The sequence below is a fragment of the Carcharhinus amblyrhynchos genome, chromosome 1, assembly GCF_965287045.1.
Source record: "Carcharhinus amblyrhynchos chromosome 1, sCarAmb.v2.hapA, whole genome shotgun sequence".
In the NCBI taxonomy this organism is placed as follows: domain Eukaryota; kingdom Metazoa; phylum Chordata; class Chondrichthyes; order Carcharhiniformes; family Carcharhinidae; genus Carcharhinus; species Carcharhinus amblyrhynchos.
The window spans coordinates 13,397,078-13,422,442 of record NC_137324.1 but is presented as its reverse complement, the minus strand read 5'-3'; the positions used below and the strand labels follow the sequence as shown (position 1 = coordinate 13,422,442).

Here is a 25,365-nt window from a genome sequence, read left to right as displayed (position 1 = left end):
CAGAGGCAACATCACAGATTTGCAGACCAGTAATAGTGCAGAAAGAGGCCATTCAGCCCGTCATGTCTGTGCTGGCTCTCCGAGTAAGGAATCCGCGTAGAGCCACCTCCTCATGGTAACCTGGTACGTAGAAATCAGAAAACTAGTAGGCCAGTCAGCCCTTCAAGACTGCACTGCCATTCTTTAAATTTTAAAAGTTTTGTTTTAACTTCAGTTCCTCATCTCTGAATCCATTTGCGTGATTTTTTTCCAGACACTTTCCAATGTCTTAACATCCTTCCTCCTTTCCACTATTTGAGAGGTCACTTGAGTGACTCTCTGAAGTGCACCTATTGAGGGGAGCGTGGTGGCGCAGTGGTTAGCACTACTGCCTCACAGCCCCAGAGACCCAAGTTCAGTTCCGCCATGTGGAATCATGGAATCCCAACAATGCATAAGAAAGCCATTTGGCTCATCGACTCTGACAGAGTACCTTTTGTCAGTAGGTATTCCCCACCCTATCCCTGTAACTCCACACGTTTATCATGGCTCTTCCATCTTGCCTACACATCTCTGGACACTAAGAGGCAATTTAGCATGGCCAGTCCACCTAATCTACACACCCATGTACTGTGGGAGGAAACTGTTGTTGGGTGCCTTGCCCTGAAGGGGTCAGGGCTGACACTTGCTGACAGCCAGGGCCCTGACTCTGGGGGAAACCCTGCCCAGAGTTACTGAGATGAGCTATTTGTCACTGTTGGCATTCCCTGGTTTGGTTGAGCAAGGTAACTGCTGACATCATTTCACAAAAAAAAACTCACCCAAATAAGCTTACACTGTCTATGACACACAGTCTGATATTTAAATTAGACCAGAAAGTGAGTGAGAGGAATATTTGAGCTATGTTCCAACTGGGAATCAATCCTGAAGCAGTTGAACAAATACTTGGCTTTCCTTTCATCTGATTTGCAGTGTGAATCCAAATAACAGAAAAAAAATCTTCAATCTGTTTATCTTTCCTCTGTGTGATCTCTCTCTCTCTCTCGTGCTCTCGCATTTATCTCCACTCCAATCTACCCCTAATCCATTTTCGTTCTTTGATCTTTTCTGCTTTTCTCCCTCCCCCTTCTCTCCCTTAATCTCCACTTTCCCTACTCCTTGCCTTTTTTGCTCGTGTTGTCGCTCCTCATTTTTGAGCCCCTCATCTCCCTTGCCCATCCCCCAAATTCATAAATCGTCCTCCAGAAGATCTCTGTTCTGGAGGGTGAGCTTCTTCCACCTTATTATTAATTCCGAGACTGAGGAAAGGACAAGTGCACTGGAGCTTGGGTCTAATGGATCCAGGAAGAAGAACATTGGCTGGTGATCCCCTGGGAGGCTCGAGCCCTGGATCCCCTGACCTTCTCTAGGTTACACTTGCTGACTTTTATTCATTCATGGGGAATGGGTGTCATTGGCTGGGCCAGCATTTATTCCCCATCCCTGAGGGCAATTAAGACTTAACCACATTGCTGTGGCTCTGGAGTCACAGGTAGACCAGGTAAGGACGGCAGATTTCCTTCCCTAAAGGACATTAATGAACCAGATGAGTACAACAATCAACAATGGTTTCATGGTCATCAGTAGACTTTCAATTCCAGATTTTTACTTAATTCAGATTTCACCATCTGCCCTGGCAGGATTCAAACCCAGGTCCACAGAGCATTACCCTGGGTCGCTGGATTACTAGCTCAGTGACAGTACCCCCCTGCCACTGGCTCAGGAGTGAGTGGAACCCAAACCTGGATTCTTTCAGTATTGTGTGAGTTAGCCCAGTGTTGGACTCTGCATTGTCAATTCAATGATGTAACCACATCACTGAAACCCCTACTGTCAACATCCTTGGGGTTACCATTGACCCAACTGGACTCGCCACATAAACACGGTGGCTACAAGAGCAGGTTAGAAGCTAGGAATACTGCGGTGAGTAACTCCCCTCCTGACTCCCCAAAGCCTATCTACCATCTACAAGGTGCAAGGCAGGAGTGTGATGGAATACTCCCCATTTGCCTGGATGGGGCAACTCCAACAGCACTCAAGAAGCTTGACACCCTCTAGGACAAAGCAGCCCTCTTGATGTTTTTCTTTTTAACGTTTATTTATTAGTGTTACAACTAGGCTCACATTAACACGGCAATGAAGTTACTGTGAAAGTTGCCATTCCCTGCTGCCTGTTCGGGTACACTGAGGGATAATTTAACAATCCACCTGACCTGTACATGCTTTGGACTGTGGGAGGAAAGCATGGTTTGTGCAGGCGTGGAGGGCCAAAGGGCCTGATCCTGTGCAGTAATTTTCTTTGCTCTTTGAAACCAGAGCCACAGGTAGAAACCCACACAGACGAGGGGGAAGGAAATGCAGGCTTCCCTCAGACAGTGATCCAGTCAAACCTGGGGTGCGAAGGTAGCATTGCTAACCACTGCCACTGTGCCACCCACCACATCCACACTCTCCACCAGCAACCCTCAGTAGCAGCAGTGTGTACCATCTACAAGATGCACTGCAGCAATTCACCAAAGATCCTGAGACAGCACCTTCCAAACCCATGGCCACTTCCATCTAGAAGGACAAGGGCAGTAGACGCATCACCACCTGCAAGTTCCCCTCCACGCCACTCACCATCCTGACCTGGAAATATATCGCCGTTCCTTCACAGGGTCAGAATCCTGGAGTTCCCTCCTTTAATGGCATTGTGGGTCAACCCATGGCACGTGGATTGCAGCGATTCAGGAAGGCAGCTCACCACCACCAAGGGCAACTAGGGATGGGCAATAAATGTTGGCCTAGCCCGCGATGCCTATAATCCCACAAATTAACAAAATAAAAAGCAAGCCCCTTTGGGGAAGCTAAAATTCTGCCTCTCACGGCGAAGTTGGTGATTGTTGATTCTTTTGCAAAGCAGCGGAATAATAAACCCTCGGATAGAGAGTGTCGCTAAGCAACGGAGCGCAGTGTTAGCTTTATCCATGGAGGTTTTCAAGGACACTTTTAGGAAAGTGTTTTTAACCACTCACAGATAAATGAAATCTTCTTTGACCATGAACAAATAATCATTGCTTGTAAATTGGCAATTAGGAGTAACTTCACATGTTCTCACTCGTGTCAGGGGAGGAAGGAATGACAGGATTTCTAGTTTGCAATTCATGCTCTCCAAAGACCCCAAAATGTTTTACAGCCAATGGATTCTAATCATTGATGTCATGCCATCAATGCGAGCAGGTGGTTCGCGCACAGTAAGCACCCACGAAGAGCAGTGAGACAATGTCCAGTTAATCTGTTTATTGTGGGGGAGAAATATCAATGTGGAGATGTTGGCGTTGGACTGGGGTAAACACAGTAAGAAGTCTCACTCTACCAGGTTAAAGTCCAACTGGTTTATTTGGTAGTAAACACCACGAGCTTTCGGAGCGCTGCTCCTTCGTCGAGAACTCCCCACTCGCCTGACGAAGGAGCAGTGCTCCTAAAGCTAGTGGCGTTTACTACCAAATAAACCTGTTGGACTTTAACCTGGCCGTGTGAGACTTCTTACGGGGAAATATTGGCCAGGGAGAACGCCCTTGCCCTCCTCTGAATTCTTGCCTTTTCAGGTGAATGGTAAAGGTAAGTCTTTTTAATGTATGAGGAGTGTTTGAGGACTCTGGGTCTGTATACAATGGAGTTTAGGAGGATGGGGAGGAATCTCATTGGAACTTACAGAATACTGAGATCTGGATAGAGTGGACATGGGGACAATGTTTCCATTAGTAGGAGAGATTAGGATCAGAGGGCACAGCTTCTGAGTAAAGGGACAACCCTTTAGAACTGGGATGAGGAGGAATAGAACATAGAACATTACAGCGCAGAACAGGCCCTTCGGCCCACGATGTTGCGCTGACCAGTTACAAAACAATGACCCACTAACCTAAACCAATCCCTCCTCGTCCATAAACCTATCCACAGATCTCTTAAACGCCCCCAAACTAGGCGCATTTATAACTGCAGCAGGCAGGGCATTCCAATCCCTCACCACCCTCTGGGTAAAGAACCTACCCCTGACATCCGTCCTATAACTACCACCCCTTAATTTAAAGCCATGCCCCCTCGTGCTAGATTTCTCCATCAGAGGAAAAAGGCTATTACTATCCACCCTATCTAAACCTCTAATCATCTTATATGTTTCAATAAGATCCCCTCTTAGCCGCCTTCTTTCCAGCGAAAACAACCCCAAATCCCTCAGCCTCTCCTCATAGGACCTCCCCTCCATACCAGGCAACATCCTGGTAAACCTCCTCTGCACCCTCTCCAAAGCCTCCACATCCTTCCTGTAATGTGGGGACCAGAACTGCACACAGTACTCCAAGTGCGGCCGCACCAGAGTTGTGTACAGTTGCAACATGACGCTGCGACTCCTAAATTCAATCCCCCTGCCAATAAACGCCAAGACACCGTATGCCTTCTTAACAACCTTATCTACTTGATTCCCAACTTTCAGGGATCTATGTACACATGCACCTAGATCCCTCTGCTCATCCACACTATTCAAAGTCCTCCCATTAGCCCTATACTCGACACATCTGTTATTCCTACCAAAGTGAATTACCTCACACTTCTCCGCATTAAACTCCATCCGCCACCTCTCGGCCCAGCTCTGCAACCTGTCTAAGTCTTCCCGCAAACTATGACACCCTTCATCACTATCTACCACACCTCCGACTTTGGTGTCATCAGCAAACTTACTAATCCACCCAACTATACCCTCATCCAGATCATTAATAAAAATTACAAACAGCAGTGGCCCCAAAACAGATCCCTGAGGCACACCACTCGAAACCGAACTCCATGATCAATATTTACCATCAACCACCACCCTCTGTCTTCTATCCGCTAGCCAATTCCTGATCCAATTCCCTAGATCACCCCCAATCCCATACATCTGCATTTTCTGCAGAAGCCTACCATGGTGAACCTTATCAAACACCTTACTAAAATCCATATACACCACGTCCACTGCCTTACCCCCATCCACCTCTTTGGTCACTTTCTCAAAAAACTCAATAAGGTTAGTAAGGCATGACCTACCCGCCACAAAACCATGCTGACTATCTCCAATCAATTCTTTACTCTCCAAATAACTATAAATCCTATCCCGAATAATTTTTTCTAAAACCTTGCCCACAACAGAAGTGAGACTCACCGGTCTATAATTCCCGGGGAAGTCTCTGTTCCCCTTCTTAAACAATGGGACAACATTCGCTATCCTCCAATCCTCCGGGACTACACCAGAGGCCAACGACGACCTGAAGATCAGAGCCAGAGGCTCTGCAATCACTTCTCTTGCCTCCCAGAGAATCCTGGGGTAAATCCCATCCGGACCAGGGGACTTATCTATTTTCAGACCCTCCAGAATATCTAGCACATCCTCCTTATCAACTGCAACACTGTCAATTCTACTCCCCTGCAATCCAGTGTCCTCCTCAGCTATATCCATGTCCCCTTGTGTGAACGCCGAAGAGAAATATTGGTTCAATGCCTCTCCAATCTCCTCCGGTTCCACACATAACTTCCCTCTGCTGTCTATAACTGGCCCTAATCTTGCCCTAACCAACCTTCTGTTCTTAACATACCTATAGAACGCCTTAGGATTCTCCTTAATCCTATCAGCCAAAGTCTTCTCATGTCCTCTTTTAGCCCTTCTTAGCTCACTCTTCAACTCCCTCCTAGCCAATCTAAAGTTTCCTAGTGCACTACCCGAGCCCTCACGTCTCATCCGAACATAAGCCTCCTTTTTCCTCTTAACCAACGAAAAAACTTTTTTGGTGCACCACGGTTCCCTAGCCCTACCAATTCCTCCTTGCCTGACAGGGACATACCTATCACGGACTCGCAGCAGCTGCTCCTTGAAAAAACTCCACATTTCAGATGTTCCCAGTCCCTGTAATCTCCTAGTCCAACCTATGCTTCCTAATTCTCTCCTAATAGCCTCATAATTACCCTTCCCCCAGCTAAAACCACTAGCCCGAGGTTCATTCCTATCCCTTTCCATCACTAAGGTGAACGTAACCGAATTGTGGTCACTATCACCAAAATTCACACCAACTTCCAAATCTAGCACCTGGTCTGGCTCATTTCCCAGCACCAAATCCAATATAGCCTCACCTCTAGTTGGCCTATCTACATACTGAGTCGAAAAACCTTCCTGTGCACTTTGTACAAAAACTGACCCCTCTAACGAGCTAGAGCTATAACAATTCCAATCAATATTAGTAAAGTTAAAATCCCCCATAACAATTACCCTATTACTTTCACTCCTAACCAGGATCGCCTCCGCAATCCTTTCCTCAACCTCTCTAGAACTTTTAGGAGGTCTATAAAAGACTCCCAACAGGGTGACCTCTCCTCTCCTATTTCTAATCTCCGCCCATACTACCTCAACAGACAAGTCCTCATCAAATTTCTTCAGCCAGAGGGTGATGAATCTTGGGGGTTCATTGCCACAGAAGGCTGTGAGGGCCAGGTCATTGAGTGTATTTAAGACAGAGTTTCTTATTTGGTAAGGGGAAAAGGTGGAGGATGGGATTGGGAAGCATATCAACCATGATTGAATGACAGAGCAGACTTGATGGGCTGAATGGCCTAATTCTGCTCCTATATCTTACAATCTTCTGCATCGGCACCTCCAACAGTGCTGCACTTCCTTAACGCTGCACTGGAGTTGTCGGCTGAGCTGACTTGCTCTTGGAGTGGGACTTGAACCCTCAACTTTGCAGCATAAGGATGAGAACTGACTGAGCCACGGCTGACCCCAGTTAGACAGAAGTTGGATTCCTTCGTGTTTTAAGCTAGCCAACTCTAAACAACAGAAACTTTAGGAGTTTTTAACATTAATTCTTTTCAAAGGTGCGGAGATATATTGATAATTGTCACAATGTAATTTTCTTTATTGATTACTGGGTCGTACAGAACTTGAGCATTGTTGAAAAGAGAAAAGCTGCTGAAGTTTTTTTCATTTTGTACTCATCAGGACAAATGCAACAATACCACAATCAAAGCAATTGAGTTGCTTCCGGTATAAATTGCTGTGATTGTTTGAAATTTGGCATTCTTGCATTTGTCCGTGAGTTCAAGATGAAAAGCTTCAGTAACATATCTCCCTTTTTATTAATGTTGAGTGAATGTCAATGCTTCCCGATCATTTTTCGATGAATTACATATCCCTTTAATATGTGCTTTCACCACCGTATCTGAGAGCACAGAAGGAGGCCAGCTGGCCCATTGTGCTTGTGTTGGCATTCTGAAATTTGTCTTGCCCCACCCTGTTGCTTTCTCCCCACAGCCTTGTGAATCTTTCTTTTTTTCCGGTATTCACTCCATACCCTTTTTTTTTTGAAAGTTACTATTCAATTTCATAGAATCATAGAACCCTACAGTGCAGAAAGAGGCCCTTCGGTCCATCGAGTCTGTACTGAACACAATCCCGCCCAGGCCCTAGCCCCAAATCCCCACATATTATACCCACTAATCCCTCTAACCTATGCATCCCTGGACACTAAGGGGCAATTTCTTAGCATGGCCAATCAACCTAACCTGCACATCTTTGGATTGTGGGAGGAAACCCATGCAGACACGAGGAGAATGTGCAAACTCCACACAGACGGTGACCCGAGCCGAGAATCGAACCCAGGACTCTGGAGCTGTGAAGCAGCAGTGCTAACCACTGTGCTACCGTGCCGTGCCGCTTCCAGTACCTTTATAAATCATAACTCTCTACATCTTTGGGGAAAAAAAGAGCAGAATTTTACCGGCACGTCGGCCCGAGGTTCATATGATCCTGCCTGAGGCCAATGGAAATGCCTTTCTTCGAGCCTTGCCAGCCCCAGCAATCAGGTGGGCATGCCAGTAAAACTCTGGCTAAAATCTTGTTTCCCCTCCCCTTGCAATATAAACCTTAAACTGTAAACTTTATTTAAAGTCATCAATGCCAAAATTGAATTGTTGTTCTGTGCACACTCAGAATTGGATTCATGTAACGTGTTGCAGCTTTATAGAAGTTTGCTTAGGCTGCACTTAAAAGTATCGTGTTCAGTTCTGGTCACCACATTACAGGAAGGATGTAGAGGCTTTGGAGAGGGTGCAGAAGAGGTTTACCAAGATGCTGCCTAGATTAGGATGCATGAGCTGTAAGGAGAGACTGCACAAACTAGGGTTCTTTTTGGAACAGCAGAGGCTAAGGGGAGCCCAGATAGAAGTCTATAAAATTGAGAGGCACAGATAGGGTTGACGGTCAGAATCTTTTTGCCCAGAGTTGAAATGACAAACTAGGGGGCGTGCACTTAAGGTGAGAGGAGAAAAGATCAACTGAGATATGAAGGGCCAAGTTTTTTAGTGATCTGTGCCTAGAATGCACTGCCAGGGCTGGTGATGCAGGCAGATACGATAGCGGTGTTTAAGGGATTTTTAGATAAGCACATGAATATGCAATGATAGAAGGATATGGACAAAGGGAAGGCAGAAAGGATTAGTTTAATTTGGTGTCATGTTCGACACAACATCGTGGGCTGAAGGGCTATTACGATGCTGTATTCTATGTGATGCACACTTGACAGTGGATAAAGTGGCGAGATTTCCTTATTATTAACCAGGGCTGACTTTTAATCCAATCCATAATGGAAAAGCAACATCACTAGAATAATAATCCTCCACGTGTCTATGTCAATTGCTGAGGACACCAAACACTAGCAGCTAGTTCATGTGTTCAGGAATAAATTAAAAAATGTAAGTGGAATATTGCTCTTTATTCCACGGGGATTAGAATTCAATCATGTGGAAGTCTTGCTTCATTTCTTTCAATTTTACTAACATTGCCATGTTGGACTGACCATGAGATTCTTCTAGTAGAAACATCGTAAATAGAAGCAGGAGTAGGCCATTTGGCCCTCGAACCCACCCCACCATTCATATTGATAATGGGAAAAATTAAAATCAAATTCAATATCCTGATTTCGCCCCCACAGCAATATCGAATTTCTTTTCGAAATCACAGTTGGCCTCAACTACGTTCTGTGATAGTAAATTCCACACATTCACCACTCTCTGGGAGAAGAACTTCCTCCTCACCTCAGTAATATCCCTCAGGGAAAGAAATCTGCTGTCCTTGTCTGGTCTGGCCTACATGTGATGATGTGGAGATGCTGGCGTTGGACTGGGGTAAACACAGTAAGAAGTCTCAGCACCAGGCGCTCCACTCACCTGACAAAGGGGCAAACCCCGAAAGCTTGTGGGTTTACTATCAAATAAACTGGTTGGACTTTAACCTGGTGTTGTGAGACTTCTTACTACATGTGACTCCAGACCTGCAGCAATGTGGTTGACTTTCAGCTGCCCTCCAAGAGCAACTAGGGATGGGCAATAAATCCTGGCCAGCCAGTGACTCCCATGTCCCATGAATGAGTCCTTAGCCTCAACCTATGACCCCCAGTTTTGGCTTCCTCCACCATCGAAGGCGTTCTTTTTGAATCTATCCTGTCTAACCCTGTTAAAGTTTTATAAGTTTCTGAGATTTCTTGCCCTTCTAAACTCCGGTGAATATAATCCTAACTGACTAAGTTTCTACTCGTATGACAGACCTGCCATCCCAGGAATCGGCTGCCGTCAGTGGTGGTGGAGGCGAACTCGCTGGGGTCTTTTAAAAGACTTCTGGATGTGTATATGGGATTTAATGGGATTGGGGGTTATAGATAGGTCTATGGATTGGTAGGTATTGATGTGATCGGCGCAACTTGTGGGCCGAAGGGCCTGTTTGTGCTGTAGTATTCTATGTTCTATGAATCAGCCTGGTAAAACTTGAGCTTAATGAGTCAAGCCACACTCATACCTTTTGGGGTTCAGGAATAAGGAAAGGATATGGAAGGAGGAGGTTGAATCAGGATCTGCGGAAGCAGTGGGCTTGATGGACAAGAGTGACTCTTCAGAAAGAAATTCTTTTTGCAGCTGACACAAAAATAGGCGGGACAGTAAGTTGCAATAAGGAAATAAAAACCCTACAAATGGATATAGGTTAGGGGAGTGGGCCAAAAGATGACAAATGAGTTTAACGTGGATAAGTGTGAGGTCATGTGTTTTGGTCTCAAAAATGGGAAGATAACTTTTTATTTAAATGGGTAGAGACTTTGGGGTTCTCCAGTACAGAGGGATCTGGGTATCCTCGTTCATGACTCACAGAAAACTAGCATGCAGATACAGCAGATATTTTAAAAAAGTCAGAATGTTGGCACTTATTGCTAAAGGAATAGAATATAAAAGTACGGAAGTATTGTTGCAACTATACAAGCATTGGTGAGGCAGCACCTGGAGTATTGTGTACAGTTTTGGTACCCTTATTTGAGGAAAGTTGTAGTGGCATTGGGGGCAGCTCAGAGGATGTTCACTAGATTGATTCCAGAGATGAGGGTTTGTCATATGAAGAGAATGGTTTAGGTCTATACTCTCTGGAATTTAGAAGGAGGGGAGACCAAATTGAGGCATATAAAGATGATAAAAGTTATGGATAAAATAGACGTGGAACAGATGCTTCCTCATGTGAGGCATTCTGGGATGAGAGGTCATAGCCTTAGGATAAGGGGTAGCAAATTTAAAACAGAGTTGAGGCAAAACTACTTCTCCCAAAGGGTTGTAATCTGTGGCATTCACTATCCCAAAGAGCGGTGGATGCACATTCTCCCCATATCTGCATGGGTTTCCTTCAGGTGCTCCAGTTACCTCCCACAGTTCAAAGGTGGATTCTTTCTTCTCTCTGGATCTCATAAAAGCTAATAAGAACATAAGAACATAAGAAATAGGAGCAGGAGTAGGCCATCTAGCCCTTCGAGCCTGCCCCGCCATTCAATAAGATCATGGCTGATCTGTTGTGGCTCAGTTCCACTTTCCCGCCCTCTCCCCATAACCCTTAATCCCCTCTCTTATCAAGAACCCACCAACCCGCTTCTTAAAAATATTTAGCGAGGCAGCCTCCACCACTTCAACGGGCAGAGAATTCCAGAGATTCACCACCCTTTGAGTCAAGAAGTTCCTCCTCAACTCCGTTCTAAACCGCCTCCCCTTTATCTTGAGGCTGTGCCCCCTAGTCCTACTGTCTTTTTTGAGCGGGAAGAGTCTCTCCACCTCTATCCTATCCATCCCATTCATCATCTTATACGTCTCAATGAGATCTCCCCTCATTCTTCTAAACTCTAACGAGTACAAGCCTAGTTTATTCAGCCTCTCCTCATAGCTCAACCCCCTCAACTCCGGTATCAGCCTAGTAAACCTCCTCTGCACTCCCTCCAGGGCCAAAATATCCTTGCGCAGGTGCGGCGCCCAAAACTGCACACAGTACTCCAGCTGCGGCCTCACCAATGCCCTATACAGCTGCAGCAAGACCTCCCTACTTTTATATTCAATCCCCCTCGCTATGAAGGCCAGCATCCCATTTGCCTTCCTGACCACCTGCTGCACCTGCAAGCTGGGTTTTTGCGACTCATGCACAAGGACCCCGAGGTCCCTCTGCACCGTCGCCTGCTGCAGTTTTTCGCCACATAAGTAATAGTCCTTCCTACCATTTTTCCTACCAAAGTGGACCACCTCACACTTGCCAACATTAAATTCCATTTGCCATTTCCTGGCCCATTCGCCCAGCCTATCTAGATCCTTCTGCAGACTCTCCACACCCTCCGCACAATTTGCCTTTCCCCCAATCTTGGTGTCATCAGCAAATTTCGACACCCTGCACTCGGTTCCCTCCTCCAGATCATCTATATAAATGGTAAATAGCTGAGGCCCCAGCACTGACCCCTGGGGCACCCCACTAGTCACCAACCGCCAATCCGAATAGCACCCATTGACCCCCACTCTCTGCCTCCTATTTGACAACCAATCCTCTATCCACGCTAACACCCTACCCCCAACTCCATGTCCCCTGACCTTCTGCAATAACCTCTTGTGAGGTACCTTGTCAAACGCCTTCTGAAAATCCAGAAAGACCACATCCACCGGCTCTCCTCTATCCACTGCCCTAGACACATCCTCATAGAACTCCAGTAAATTTGTCAGACATAGAAGCAGAAATAGGCCATTTGGCCATTGGAGTTCGGCCATGGGTGGTATGCTCCTCGTCCCCATTTTTCTGCCATGATCCTTCAACCCATTACCAATAAAAAAAAATCTATCTAACTCCTTCAATTTGCCTTCCCAATGAATTGCTGTACCTGCACACTAACCTTTATTCATGTACCAGGGCGCCCAGATCCCTCTGCACCTCGACAGTTCAGCAAGCTCTTTCCATCTAAATAATATGCTGCTTTTCTGGGTCTTGGGTTTCCTTAGGCTTTGCTTGACCTTTCTAAGAGTGTAATGACCTTTCTCCTCTCCCCCACAGGTTACCGAGTTAAGTGTGAGTACATTGCCCACAAGGAAGGAGTTATCAGAGAGGAAATGGTCGTGACCAATAAGAGTGCCTCTGTAAAAGTTACGTTGCAAGCACGTGTCCTGGGTAAGTGCGGTGCTCTTTCTCCTCTTCCCCCTGAGGCGGCACGTGTTACAACTCTGAAGGGTCATCCAGAATCGAAATGTTGGCTGTATTCTCTCCCTACAGAAGCTGTCAGACCTGCTGAGATTTTCCAGCACTTTCCGTTTTTGTTGTGCATGTTTCACCAATGCTAGGTGTGTGAGGAATGTTCACGGCTTTGCTGCTTTCTATTTGAATGGCGCAGTGAAAGTTATATGTAATGTTCTAGAACAAAGAAAATTACAGCACAGGAATAGGCCCTTCAGCCCTCCAAGCCCACACCGACCATGCTGCCCAATTTTGATTTTAAAAAAAACCCCTACCTCCTGGGGACCCTATCCCTCTGTTCCTATCCTAGTCATGTATTTGTCAAGACGCCCCTTAAAAATCGCAATTGTGTCTGCTTCCAATACCTCCCCCCGTAGCGAGTTCCAGGCACCCATTGCCTCCTACATCTCCCTTTAAACATTGCCCCTCACACCTTAAACTATGCCCTCTAGTAATTTAGGCCTTTGGCTGAAAAATGTGCCACCCTCGAGCAACAACCACGTAGCCTTGAACCTCCCCTCGAGCCGAGCGCTCGACAAACCCGCAGACACCAAGCTGAAGAGAAATGTTGTGACACAAATGCCAATCGGCAGAAAGACAGTTGGCACGGATCTGTGCGGCCAGCAACACTCTTTGATCTGTGCTGCTACTCCCGTACATACCGCAGTGTGTGTCTTACTCTCACTGCTGTGGTTATTATCACCTTTATAACATGGCTTTGTCTGAGCACAGAGTGCTGTATGTAAATGAGTGCAGCAGGAGCACTGACCGTGTATCAAGCTGGGTGGGTCAGCTAGTTGGAAGTTCCATGAGATGGTTCTCTTCCTGGTATTCCATACCTGAGGCCATATCAGGAACAGAAGGCCCCAAATACTTTGCTCATGGAATCTGTACAGTGCAGAGGGAGGCCACTCAACCAAATAGAGTATCTTATCCCTGTAATCCACACATGGCCAATCCACCACCTAACCCTTACATCTTAGGGGCACTACACCTTACACTAAGGGGCAATTTAACATGGCCAATCCATCTAACCTTTGGAGTGTGGGAGGAAACCGGAGCACCCGGAGGAAATCCACACAGACGTGGGGAGAATGTGCACACTCCATACAGACAGTGACCCGAGGCTGGAATTAAACCTGAGTCCCTGGCGCTGTGTGGCAGCAGTGCTAACCATGCCGCCCCATGGCCATACAAAAGAAATGAAGCTTCCCTGTCTAGTTTTGCCTTTGTTTCCTCTCTTTGATAACATGGTCATGCCACACAAAGCCAGCTGCAGTTAAATTCTGTGCCTCAAAATAAGGCCCAGTTAGTCAGTTGTCTCCAGAAGCATCTATTCTGTGGAAGTGAACCTCATTCAAAATTTAAACAACCACATGGAGTTAATGCAATTTTGTTCCTGCTGGCTGGCACGTTATTGACTCCTTTAGTAAAGATAATTAGCTTGGAGCCTTGTTGAGTTAAAGTCAATTCGATGGACGTTACAGGAGAAGTGTTTTTTTTTAATTAGTCATTCATAGGATGTGGGCATCGCTAGCTGGACCAATATTTTATTATCCTTCCTTTATTACCTTTTTTGAATTGAGGCCATTTCAGAGGGCAGTTGAGAATCAACCACATTGCCGTGGATCTGGAGTCATATGTAGGCCAGACCAGGTAAGGACGGCAGATTCCCTTCCCTAAAGGGCATTAGTGAACCAGATGGGTTTTTCCAACACTAATAAATTGCCCTTTTGTTTTAAAAGAAATTCCAGATTTTTAATGAATCCTTATTTTATCTGTGGTGGAATTTGGCCGAAACATTATTTGATTTTGATTTATTATTGTCATGTAAATTAACATACAGCAAAGAGTATTGTTTCTTGTGTGCTATATTGACAAAGCACTAATTAGCGAAGGGAATGAGAGAGTGCAGAATGTAGAGAGTTACAGTCATCTCTAGGATGTAGAGAAAGATCAACTTATTGTGAGGTAGGTCCATTCAAAAGTCTGACTGCAGCAAGGAAGAAGTTGTTCTTAAATTGGTTGGTACGTGACCTCAGACTTTTGTATCTTTTTTCCCGACGGAAGAAGGTGGAAGAGAGAATATCCGGGGTGCGTGGTATCCTTAATAATGCTGGCTGCCTTTCCGAAGCAGCGGGAAGTGTGGACAGAGGGAATGGATGGGAGGCTGGTTTGCGTGATGGAATGGGTTACGTTACAGCCCTGTAGACATAGCTCTTGGAGCTAAAGGGATATGAGGGGTGGGGGAAGGGGGGAAATCAGGATATTGAATTCCATGATCATATTGACTAGGAGAGCAGGCTCAAAGGGCTGAATGGCCTCCCCTGTTTCTGTGTTTAAGCAGGTCTCTATTATTAGTCCAGTGACGATACCACTGTGCCATTTACCACCCTTACAGAAATAAACCATTAATTTTAAATGCTTATTTGCGGCATCTGGCTGAATGGAATTCCAAAGCCTAGGGTCCAGGCAGCTGAAAGATTGGCCCGTTGGTGCTGGGGGAGCATTTAAAATTGGGAATGACAACATTAGAGGAGTGCAGATTCCTCCGAGGATTGTAGGACTGGAGGAGATTACAAAGATAGGGAGGGACAAGGCACTTGAGGGGCCAAAGATGAGACGTTTTAAATTGAAGATATTGCTTGCAGGGGAGCTAATGTAGGTGAGTGAGCACACAGGTGGATGGGACTTGGTGCAAGTTAACATAGAAAATAGGAGTGGGAGGAGACCATTTGGCCCTTCAAGCCTGCTCCACCATTCATTTTGATCATGGCAGACCATCCAACTCAATAGCTGATCCCCTGAGGCACACTGCTGGTCACAGGCCTCCAGTTTGAAAAACAGCCCTCCACAACCACCCTCTGTCTTCTGTCACTAAACTAATTTTGTATCCAATTGGCTGCCTCCCTCTGGATCCTGTGAGATTTGACCTTCTGCAACAACCTACCATGTGGTACCTTGTCAAAGGGAGCAGAGTTTGGAGCAGGGGACTGAAAACAGTGGCTTCCATTCTTTCCAACATCGCTTGGAGAAAATTTCTGCTCGTTCAGTACCGGATGTTGGGCAAGTAGCCAGGTGGCACAGTGGTTAGCACTGCTGTCTCACAGCGCCAGGGAGCCATTTTCAACTCCCAGCTTGGGTCACTGTCTGCGCAGAGTTAGCACATTCTCCCTGTGTCTGCAGGGGTTTCCTCCTGATACTCTAGTTTCCTCCCAGAGTCTGAAAGACGTCCTGGTTAGGTGCATCGGCCATGTTAAATTCTCCCTCAATGTATCCAAACAGGCATCTGAGTGAGGCAACTTGGGGATTTTCACGGTTACTTCGTTGCAGTGTTAAAGTGACAGTAATAAATAAACTTTGAATTTTTAACTTTTAATAATTCAGCAATGGTGGAAAAGTGAAGAGAGGCGGTGATGAGGATGAGCTGGGTGCCAGTGGTTATGTAAAACATGATGCTGTGTTTTCAGATGGTGTCACTGAGAGGCAACATGTAGGTGAGAAATTGGGCAGCACAGTAGTCGCACAGCGCCAGGGACCTGGGTTCAATTCTGGCCTTGGGTTACTGTCTGTGTGGAGTTTGCATGTTCTCCCCGTGTCTGCATGGGTTCCCTCTGGGTGCTCTGGCTTCCTCCCACAGTCCGAAACATGTGCTGGTTAGGTGTGTTAGCCATGCTAAATTGCCCTTTTTGGTGTCTAGAGATGTAGGTTAGGTGGGTTAGTCGTGGTAAACATGCGGGGTTACAGGGATAAGGTGGAGGGGAGTGCCTGGGTGGGATCTTCTTTTGGAGAGTTGGTGTAGGCTTGATGGGCCAAATGGCCTCTTTCTGTACTAATAGGGTTTCAATGTAGGGGACCAATGATTGTTGCTGCTGGGGTCTCCCAAGGCACAATGCAAGAGTGGGAAGAGAAGTCATTACACATGACAGTCTGCCTCCATTTTAATAAATAAGAGCAAAGTGGTTGAGTACCATTCTGCCCAGCTGGGCAAGAATGGAGAGGCTACTAGAAGTGAGCCGTAAACTTTGTTTGTGCCACGTGTAACCCAGATACCGAAAATAACTAGCAGTTCAGCAATGAGACAATTGACTAATGGGTTGTTTTTAGTAGCCCTGAGTAGGTCAAAGCAGAAGAGTTTGCTCTGTATGGAACTGGGAGTTTTCTATTCCGAAATGGGTTTCCAAAATGCAGGAAGAGTTCTGCCATTCCTCACACACCAGAAAAGCATGGTAACTTTTCAAAAAAGAAACTTTGGCCAACTGTTTTGATTCTTTCTCCTTATTCCCATTCTCGGGATGTGGGCAAGACAGAACATTAATTTGCCACCCCTAGCTACCCTCCAGAAGGTGGTGGTAAGCCTCTTTCTTAAACCAAGTATCACAGCAAGAGACCTGTCGAACCTGTGCTGGCTCTTTGACAGAGTTTTCCAATCTGTCCCACTTCCCTGCTTTTACGCAGAGCTCTGAAACTTTATTTCCTTCGATACTTATCCAGTTGCATTTCAACATGTTTAAAGCAGGGATAGATTTCTGGGCTCTCAGGAAATTAAGGGAAAATGGAGTTGAAGCCCTCGATCAGCCATGACTGTATTGAATGGCGGAGAAGGTTCGATAGGCTGTGTGGTCCACCCCTTCCCCTGTTCCTTGTAAGAAATCGCTCAACACCGGGTTAAAGTCCAACAGGTTTATTTGGGATCAAGATCTTTCGGAGTGCTGCTCCTTCATTAGGTGAGTGGAGGTTAGTTCACAAACATAGCTTATGGCAAAAAACACAATATATGCTGTGTTTGAACTAATCTCCACTTACCTGATGAAGGAACAGTGCTGAGAAAGCTCCTGATTCCAAATAAACCTGTTGGAGTTTAACCTGGTGTTGTGAGACTTCTTACTGTGCCCACCCCAGTCCAAAATTGACATCTCCACCTCCTGTTTCTTGTGGTCATGTAATTGGGTCACAGAAATCCTACGGTGCAGAAGAAGGCCATTTGGCCCATCAAGCCTGACCGATGACAATCCCATTGTTCTATCTTTTTTGAAAGTTGCAGTCAAATTTACTTGCACCACCTTCATATGCCACATCATAAAACATGTGTGTATTAAAAAATTGTCTCTACCCGTCATCTCTGCCCCTTTTGCTAATCAATCTTCTGGTTATTGATCCCTCTGCCACTGGTGCCAGTTTCATCTTCCTTACTCTAGCTCAACCCCTTTTTAAGGTTTTGAACACCTCTGATAAATCTCTCTCAATCTTCACTGACCTGAGAAGAACAAGCTTCGCTTCTCCAGTCTCTCCACGTAACGTGCTTACCCCATTCTGTCCCCCCCACTCATCAGTCGCCCTTTGCGTGCTGTTTGTAGTGAGGTTACCCATTGCCTCTGTCTACACTTCCCGTTACGTTGGCAAAGCAGCCAGCATAATTAAGGACCCCATGCACCCTGGGCATTCTCTCTTCCACCTTCTTCTGTTGGGAAAAAGATATAAAAGCTTGAGGCCATGTACCAACTGATGCAAGAACAGCTTCTTCCCTGCTGCTGCCAGACTTTTGAATGGATTTATCTTGCATTCAATTTATCTTTCTCTACACCCTAGCTATGACTGTAACACTCCATTCACACATCCACTACACACTCTCATTTCCTTCTCTATAAATGGTACGCTTTGTCTGTATAGCATGCAAGAAACAATACTTTTCACTGTATGCTAATGTATGTAGCAATAAAAAAATCAATTCAAGATGACTTCTATCCAGGATGAAAGGGCATGAGGTCCGATTTTGGGATTCCCTGCGCTGGCTCATGCCAAGTCAAAGCCTTAATGCGCCAAAGGTTCGGTCGTGGAGACCCAGCATGTGTCCGGCAGTATCAGCAACTGCCGTGGTGTAGCGTGTGCCACTGTTACACAACCAGGCGATTTGTAGAACTATTCCTGTTTGCAGAGAAGCCCAACACTTGTCAGAGCCACTGTGGAATTCTATTTGATTACTAATTTTCTTTTATCAAGGCAGAAGTCTGCCCTGTGTCACTCCCCCAACATCATTTTTAATACCGCGCCAAGCCTTATCAGCTTGTAACAGAGCTATTGAACCATAACCATGAGAGGCTAATAAACAACCTGTGTGGGAAGTAGAGCAATAGATTAGTTTGGCCTTGCCACTCTCTCTTGCTGTGAGTCACAAGGTATAAATCACCGTGGCGTTTTCCCTTAAATAATTTTCTCTGCATTGAGGGGGACAATAATTTGGATTTGTATAGATTCTCTAACGTTTTGAAACATCCCAGGGTGCTCGGTGAGAGCATAGCTAGGAATAGCTTTGACACAGAGCCGGTTAAGGCAATATTGGGACCGGTAACCAAAGATTCGGTCAGAGCGATAGGATTTAAGGAGCTTCTCGATGGAGGAGAATGCCAGAGATTTCTGAAGCACGGTGGCACAGTGGTTAGCACTGCTGCCTCACAGCACCATGGACCTGGGTCAACTCCTGACTTGGGTCACTCTGTGCAGACAGTTCTGTCCATATTTGAGTGGCAGATTCAAGTCTTAAGATTTGAATAGCAGGTTAGCTGCAAAGACTCTCATTCTAATCAGTATTCTATAAACTGTGTGTCTTTATATGCCTTCCTCTGATCAGAATCTTCCACACATGTGATAAAGAGACACCGTTTCCAAAAGCTTGTGGGATTACTATCAAATAAACTGGTTGGACTTTAACCCGGTGTTGTAAGACTTCTTGTTTACCCCAGTCCAACGCTGGTATCTCTACATCATAACTGCAGCAAGGCATCCTTTCTCCTATTCTCAGGATATCTTGCTGCAGTTGATTAAATTGGCTTGTGGTGTCAGGGGATTTAGCAGGGTAAATACATGGTGGGGATAGCGCTTGGGTGGAATTGTTTTGACACAAGCTCAGTGGGCCAAATGGTGCACTGTGGAGAGTCTCTGGTTCCAAGGTACCCAAAATGGGTATATGGGTAGTGTTACAATGGCCACAAAGGCTATGGAGGAATCACCAATAGATCTCCCCATGGGGTTCATGGAGTACAAGCTGCCTTATTGAGCAAGTGGAGACTCACCCGACGGGAAGTCGTCACCCGTTGCTCTACCCAGACTGTGCTGGCCTCGAGATGAGGACTAACTGACTGTAGGCTGGGGGTGTGGCCCTTTCCTGATGTTGCATAAAAGTCGTAGATTCCCTAGAGTGCAGACAGAGGTAATTCGGCCCATCGAGTCTGCACTGACCACAATCCCATCCAAGCCCTATTCCCGTAACCCCATATATTTACCCCACTAATCCCGTGACACGGGGGTCAACTTAACCATGGCCAGTCAACCTAACCCACACATCTTTGGAAGAAACCGGAGGAAACCCACGCAGACACGGGGAGAATGTGCAGACTCCACACAGACAGTGACCTGAGGCTGGAATCAAACCCAGGTCCCTGGCACTGTCAGGCAGCAGCGCTAACCACTGTGCTGCCCAAGGGAGTTGGTGATGGGAAACTCACATTTAGTTGAATTACTGCAGCTTGGATTTCATTTAATTTGGTAGAATGAAGGTTTTTTTTTGCTTTTTATTTCTAAATGGTTTATGCTCTGTCAACCATTCTGATCAATGTTCCAACCCGGGATATTTTGGGGTTTAAGTTTTGGCACAATTCAGCTGGTGATGCGGTTTAACTTTTTGCCGAGGTAGAAATTGTGCGATTTTTGTGCCCGTTGACTACTTTTTGTGGGGTGGGGTAGCCAAGACTGGGTAATAGTCCAGGATGGTAAACAGGTTGGCATCCGATGTTTTGACAGAACTGTCTCAGTGCTGGGGACACAGTGACAGGTAGGAAAATAAGTTGTGAAGAGGACGCAAAGAGGCTGCGAATAGACACATGCCGGGATGCTCTGATCTCATTCTTCCTGCCCCCAGTGCCAACGAGAATGGAGAATTTGGCATTCAACCAAAATCCCATTTGCTGCAGCGGGACTGGCAAATCCCAGCCATGGGTGTAGTCGGTGAATTCCTGGCATAGGTCAAATGAGTGGGCAAAGATCTGGCAAATGTACCTAAATGTAAAATTGTCCATTCTGGCAGTAAGAATAAAAAAAAAGCATATTATTTAAATAGTGAGAGGGTGCAGAGGGATCTGGGTGTCCTAGTGCATGAGTCATAAAAAAACAGTATGCAAGTACAGCAAGAAATTAGGAAAGCTAATAGAATGTTAATCATCTATTGCAAGGGGAATTGAATACACATGTAGGGAGGTTATGCTTCAGTTGTACAGGAGATCACATTCAAAATACTATGTACAGTATTGGTCACCGTGTTTAGGAAAGGAGGTAAATGCTTCAGAAGATTTACCTGGAAAGAGTGTGTTGTCTTATGAGGAAATGATGGACAGGCTATGCTTGTATCAACTAGAGTTTATTGGATTTAGTTTATTATTGTCACATGTATTAATATACAGTGAAAAGTATTGTTTCTTGTGCACTACACAGACAAAACATACCATTCATAGAGAAGGAAAGGAGAGAGTGCAGAATGTAGTGTTAGTCATAGCTAGGATGTAGAGAAAGATCAACTTAATCCAAGTTAGGTCCATCCAAAAGCAGAGGGAGGAAGCTTTTCTTGAGTCAGTCGGTACATGACCTCAGAATTTTGTATCCCTCTTCCCAACGGAAGAAGATGGAAGGGAGAATGTCCAGGGTACTTGGGGCCCTTATTTATGCTGGATGCTTTTCCAAGGCAACGGGAAGTGTGGACAGAGTCAATGGATGGGAGGCTGGTTTCAGTGATGGATAAGAGGTGACTTGATTGAAAAATCTCAGATCCTGAGGGATCTTGACGAGGCAGGTGTGGAAAAACTGTTTCATCTTGTGGGAGAACCTAGGACTAGAGGTCACTGTTGAAAAATAAGGGAGGGTCACCCATTTAAAATGGAGATGAGAAATCTTTTCACTCAAGAGTCTTGAGTCTTTGGACCTCTCTTGCTGAAAAAGCAGCAGAAGCAGAGCCTGTTTAAGGCAGAGGGGGATAGATTCTTGGCAAGAAAGGAGGTGAAAGGTTATCGGGAGCAGGGCGGTGGGGGGTAGGCAGGATGTAGATTTGAGGCTACAATTAGATCAACCGTAATTATATTAAATAGCAGAACAGGCTTGAGGGGCTGAATGGCCTACTCCTGTTCCTTGTTCTTTGTCAGGGAGTGGTGAACTGATGAGGACAGCGTACTTGGAAGGTGCCTCGTAAAAAGTTTTCCTTTAACAATTTGTGTAGCAAGCCGCAATCGGGCTGATGGGTTTTTGATAAGCGAGGGGATTAAGGGTTATGGGGAGAGGGCGGAAATGTGGAACTGAGCCATGACAGATCAGCCATGATCTTATTGAATGGCGGGGCAGGCTCGAAGGGCTAGATGGCCTACTCCTGCTCCTATTTCTTATGTTTGCATTTCTGTCCGTGGGGAAAATTGGTAAATTCATCTAGTTCTGTGCACATTTACTGCTTACAGCAACAGAGTAGCACTGTGGTTAGCACTGCTGCCTCACGGCGCCAGGGACCCAGGTTCGATTCCTGGCTGGGGTCACTGTCTGTGCAGAGTCTACACACTCTCCCCGTGTCTGCCTGGGTGCTCTGGTTTCCTCCCACAGTCTGAAAGACATGCTGGTTAGGTGCATTGACTATGCTAAATTCTCCCTCCGTGTACTCGAGCCAGAGTGTAACGATTCGGACACAGGTTTAAGGTGCTGGGGAGCAGGTACAGAGGAGATGTCAGGGGTAAGTTTTTCACTCAGAGGGTGGTGAGTGAATGGAATCGGCTGCCGTCAGTGGTGGTAGAGGCGAACTCGCTGGGGTCTCTTAAAAGACTTCTGGATGAGTACGTGGAATTTAATGGGATTGGGAGTTACAGATAGTTCTATGGCCTGGTAGGTATGGATATGATCAGCACAACTTGTGGGCCGAAGGGCCTGTTTGTGCTGTAGTGTTCTATGATTAGGGGATTTTCACAGTAGCTTCATTGCAACGTTAGTTTCGTAGAATCCTTCTCAGTGCAGGCGGAGGCCATTCGGCCCATTGCGCATTCACTGACAACAAGCCCTTTCCCATAACCCCAAGTATTTTATCCACTAATCCCACTGACACCTAAAGGGGGCAATTTAGCATGGCCAATCAACCTAACCCGCAAATCTTTGGACTGTGGGAAGAAACTGGAGCACCTGGAAGAAACCCACGTAGACACAGGGAGAATGTGCAGACAGTCACCCAAGGCTGGAATCGAACTCGGGTCCCTGGCGCTGTGAGGCAGCAGTGCTAACCCTCGTTGTCCCACCATGACACCCCGTGTTAATGCAAGCCTACTTGTGACACCAATAAATAAATGAACTTTAAACGTAGCATGTCTAAGAGACTTAGTGGAAGGATTACATTGTAGCCATTTTTAGTTTGTCAGATTTATGGATTTATTAGGCATTGGGAAGTACCCAGCTCAAAAGCCATGACCATTGATGCTTGAACCCATTTCTTGGAGTGATGTTTAAATGGGGATTGCTGAGAAACAAGTGGGATTATTGGGATGAATTAGAAACTGGCAGAGTTGCATTCTGTGAACTGATCTATGAAGAACTGGGTCAAGAATGCCCACACCTAAGAGGATTATCTCCCCATTAGTCAGGGTTGGGTTTTTACCAATCTCCCAGAGCTGTAAACGCTGAGATAATATGTCTGAGCTCTGCAACCCTGGCCAAAAACAGAACCAGTTGGAATTGAACAGAAATCAGTTTTAATGGACATTTCCGAGAGACATGGAAATAACTTTCTCCAATCCAAGTGGCGATTTAGGAAATGAAAATAAAGGATTATTTTCTAGACCTAGGGAATTAGTGTTGGCTCAAATTCAAACATCCGCACGCCATTAGCATTAGGTCGAGAATGCACTTTTTGAATGGGCTTACTGTAGATACAAATGAGGATCATTGTAGCTGATATCAAGCGTCTCTGAATGGAGAGCTGTGACAAGTGATGTTCCTCGGGGATCAGTGCTGGGACCTTTTGTAATGTATATAAATGATTTGGAGGAAAATATAACTGGATTGATCAGTAAGTTTGCGGATGACACTAAGGTTGGTGGATTTGCGGATAGCGATTTGGACACAGCAGGATATAGATCGGTTGGAGACTTGGGCGGAGAGATGGCAGATGGAATTTAATCTGGACAAATATGAGGTAATGCATTTTGGAAAGTCTAATACAGATAGGAAATATACAGTAAATGACAGAACCCTTAAGAGTATTGATAGGCAGAGGGATATGGGTGTACAAGTACACAGCTCACTGAAAGTGGCAATGCAGGTGGAGAAGATAGTGAAGAAGGCATACGGCGTGCTTGCCGTCATCGGCCAGGGCTATGAGTTTAAAAATTGGCAAGTCATCTTGCAGCTTTATAGAACCTTTTAGTTAAGCTGCACATGGAATACAGTGTTCAGTTCTGGTTGCCACACTATCAGAAGGATGTGGAGGCTTTAGAGAGGGTATAGAAAAGGATTACCAGGATGTCACCTGGTATGGAGGGCCTGAGCTATGAAGAGGTTGGAGAAACTTGGCTTGTTCTCACTGGAACAATGGAGTTTGAGGGATGAACTGATAGAAGAGGCATGGATAGTCAGAAGCTTTTTCCCAGGGTGGAAGAGTCAGTTACTAGGGGGCACAAGTTTAAAGTGTGAGGGGCAAGGTTTAAAGGCGATAATGAGGCAGATTTTTTTTTTGTTTCAGAGTAGTGGGTGCCTGGAACCCATTGCTAGGGGAGGTAGTGGAAGTGGATACAGTGATGACTTTTAAGGTATTTCTTGACAAACAGGATGGGAAGAGAGGGATCTGGTCCCCAGAAGGGTAGGGGGTTTTAGTTAAGTCGGGCAGCATGGCCGGTGCAAGCTTGGAGGGCTGATCCTGTGCTGTAATTTTCTTTGTTCAAGCACCACAGTGCAGCTCATGGTTTTGCGTTGCCGGCCAGTTTGGGGGGAGATGCTGGCAAAGTGGTAATGTCACGGGGCTAGTAATCCAGACGCCCAAGCTTAGCACCCTTGGGGCATGTGCTCAAATCCCACCAAGGCAGCTGATGGAGTTTAAATTCAATCAATAAAAATCTGGAGTTGTAAACTAATCTCAGTAATGCCGATCGTAAAACTATCGCTGACTAACATATATAACCTGTCTGGGTTACTGATGTCCTTTAGGGAAGGAAATCAGTCATCCATACCCAGTCTGGCCTACATGTGACTCCTGATCTATGGCAATTTTCTTTTTTATTCTTTCGTGGGACTTAGGCATTGCTGGCCAGCCAGCATTTATTGCCCTTCCCCAGTTCCCTTGAATTTATTTATTAGTATCACGAGTAGGCTTAAATTAACACTGCAATGAAGTTATTGAAAATCCCCTAGTCACCACACTCCGGTGCCTGTTCAGGTACACTGAGGGAGAATTTAACATGACCAATGCAGCTAACCAGCACGTCTTTCCGACTGTGGGGGGGGAAACTGGAGCACCCGGAGGAAACCCACGCAGACACGGGGAGAATGTGCGAAATCTGCACAGCTAGTGACTCAAGCCAGGAATCGAACCCGGGTCCCTGGCGTTGAGGCAGTAGTGCTAACCGCTGTGCTGCCCCAAGAGAAGGTGGTGGTGAGCTGCCTTCTTGAATCGCCTCCGTCCATGTGTTGTGGGCTGACTCGCAGTGCAGTTAAGGAGGGAATTCCAGGATTTTAACCCAGCGACTGCGAAAGAACAGCAATATATTTCCAAGCCGCTC

The 25,365-nt window shown here is 45.9% G+C and overlaps 1 protein-coding gene across 1 annotated transcript in view; it reads left to right on the top strand.

Moving 5' to 3' along the window:
- adisspb (adipose secreted signaling protein b) overlaps positions 1-25,365 on the top strand; it is a 131,496-nt gene that overhangs the window by 79,542 nt on the left and 26,589 nt on the right. The window contains exon 4 of the mRNA XM_080197067.1: positions 12,407-12,520. Coding sequence (XP_080053193.1) covers positions 12,407-12,520 — 114 coding nt within the window. The remainder of the gene's footprint in view (positions 1-12,406; positions 12,521-25,365) is intronic.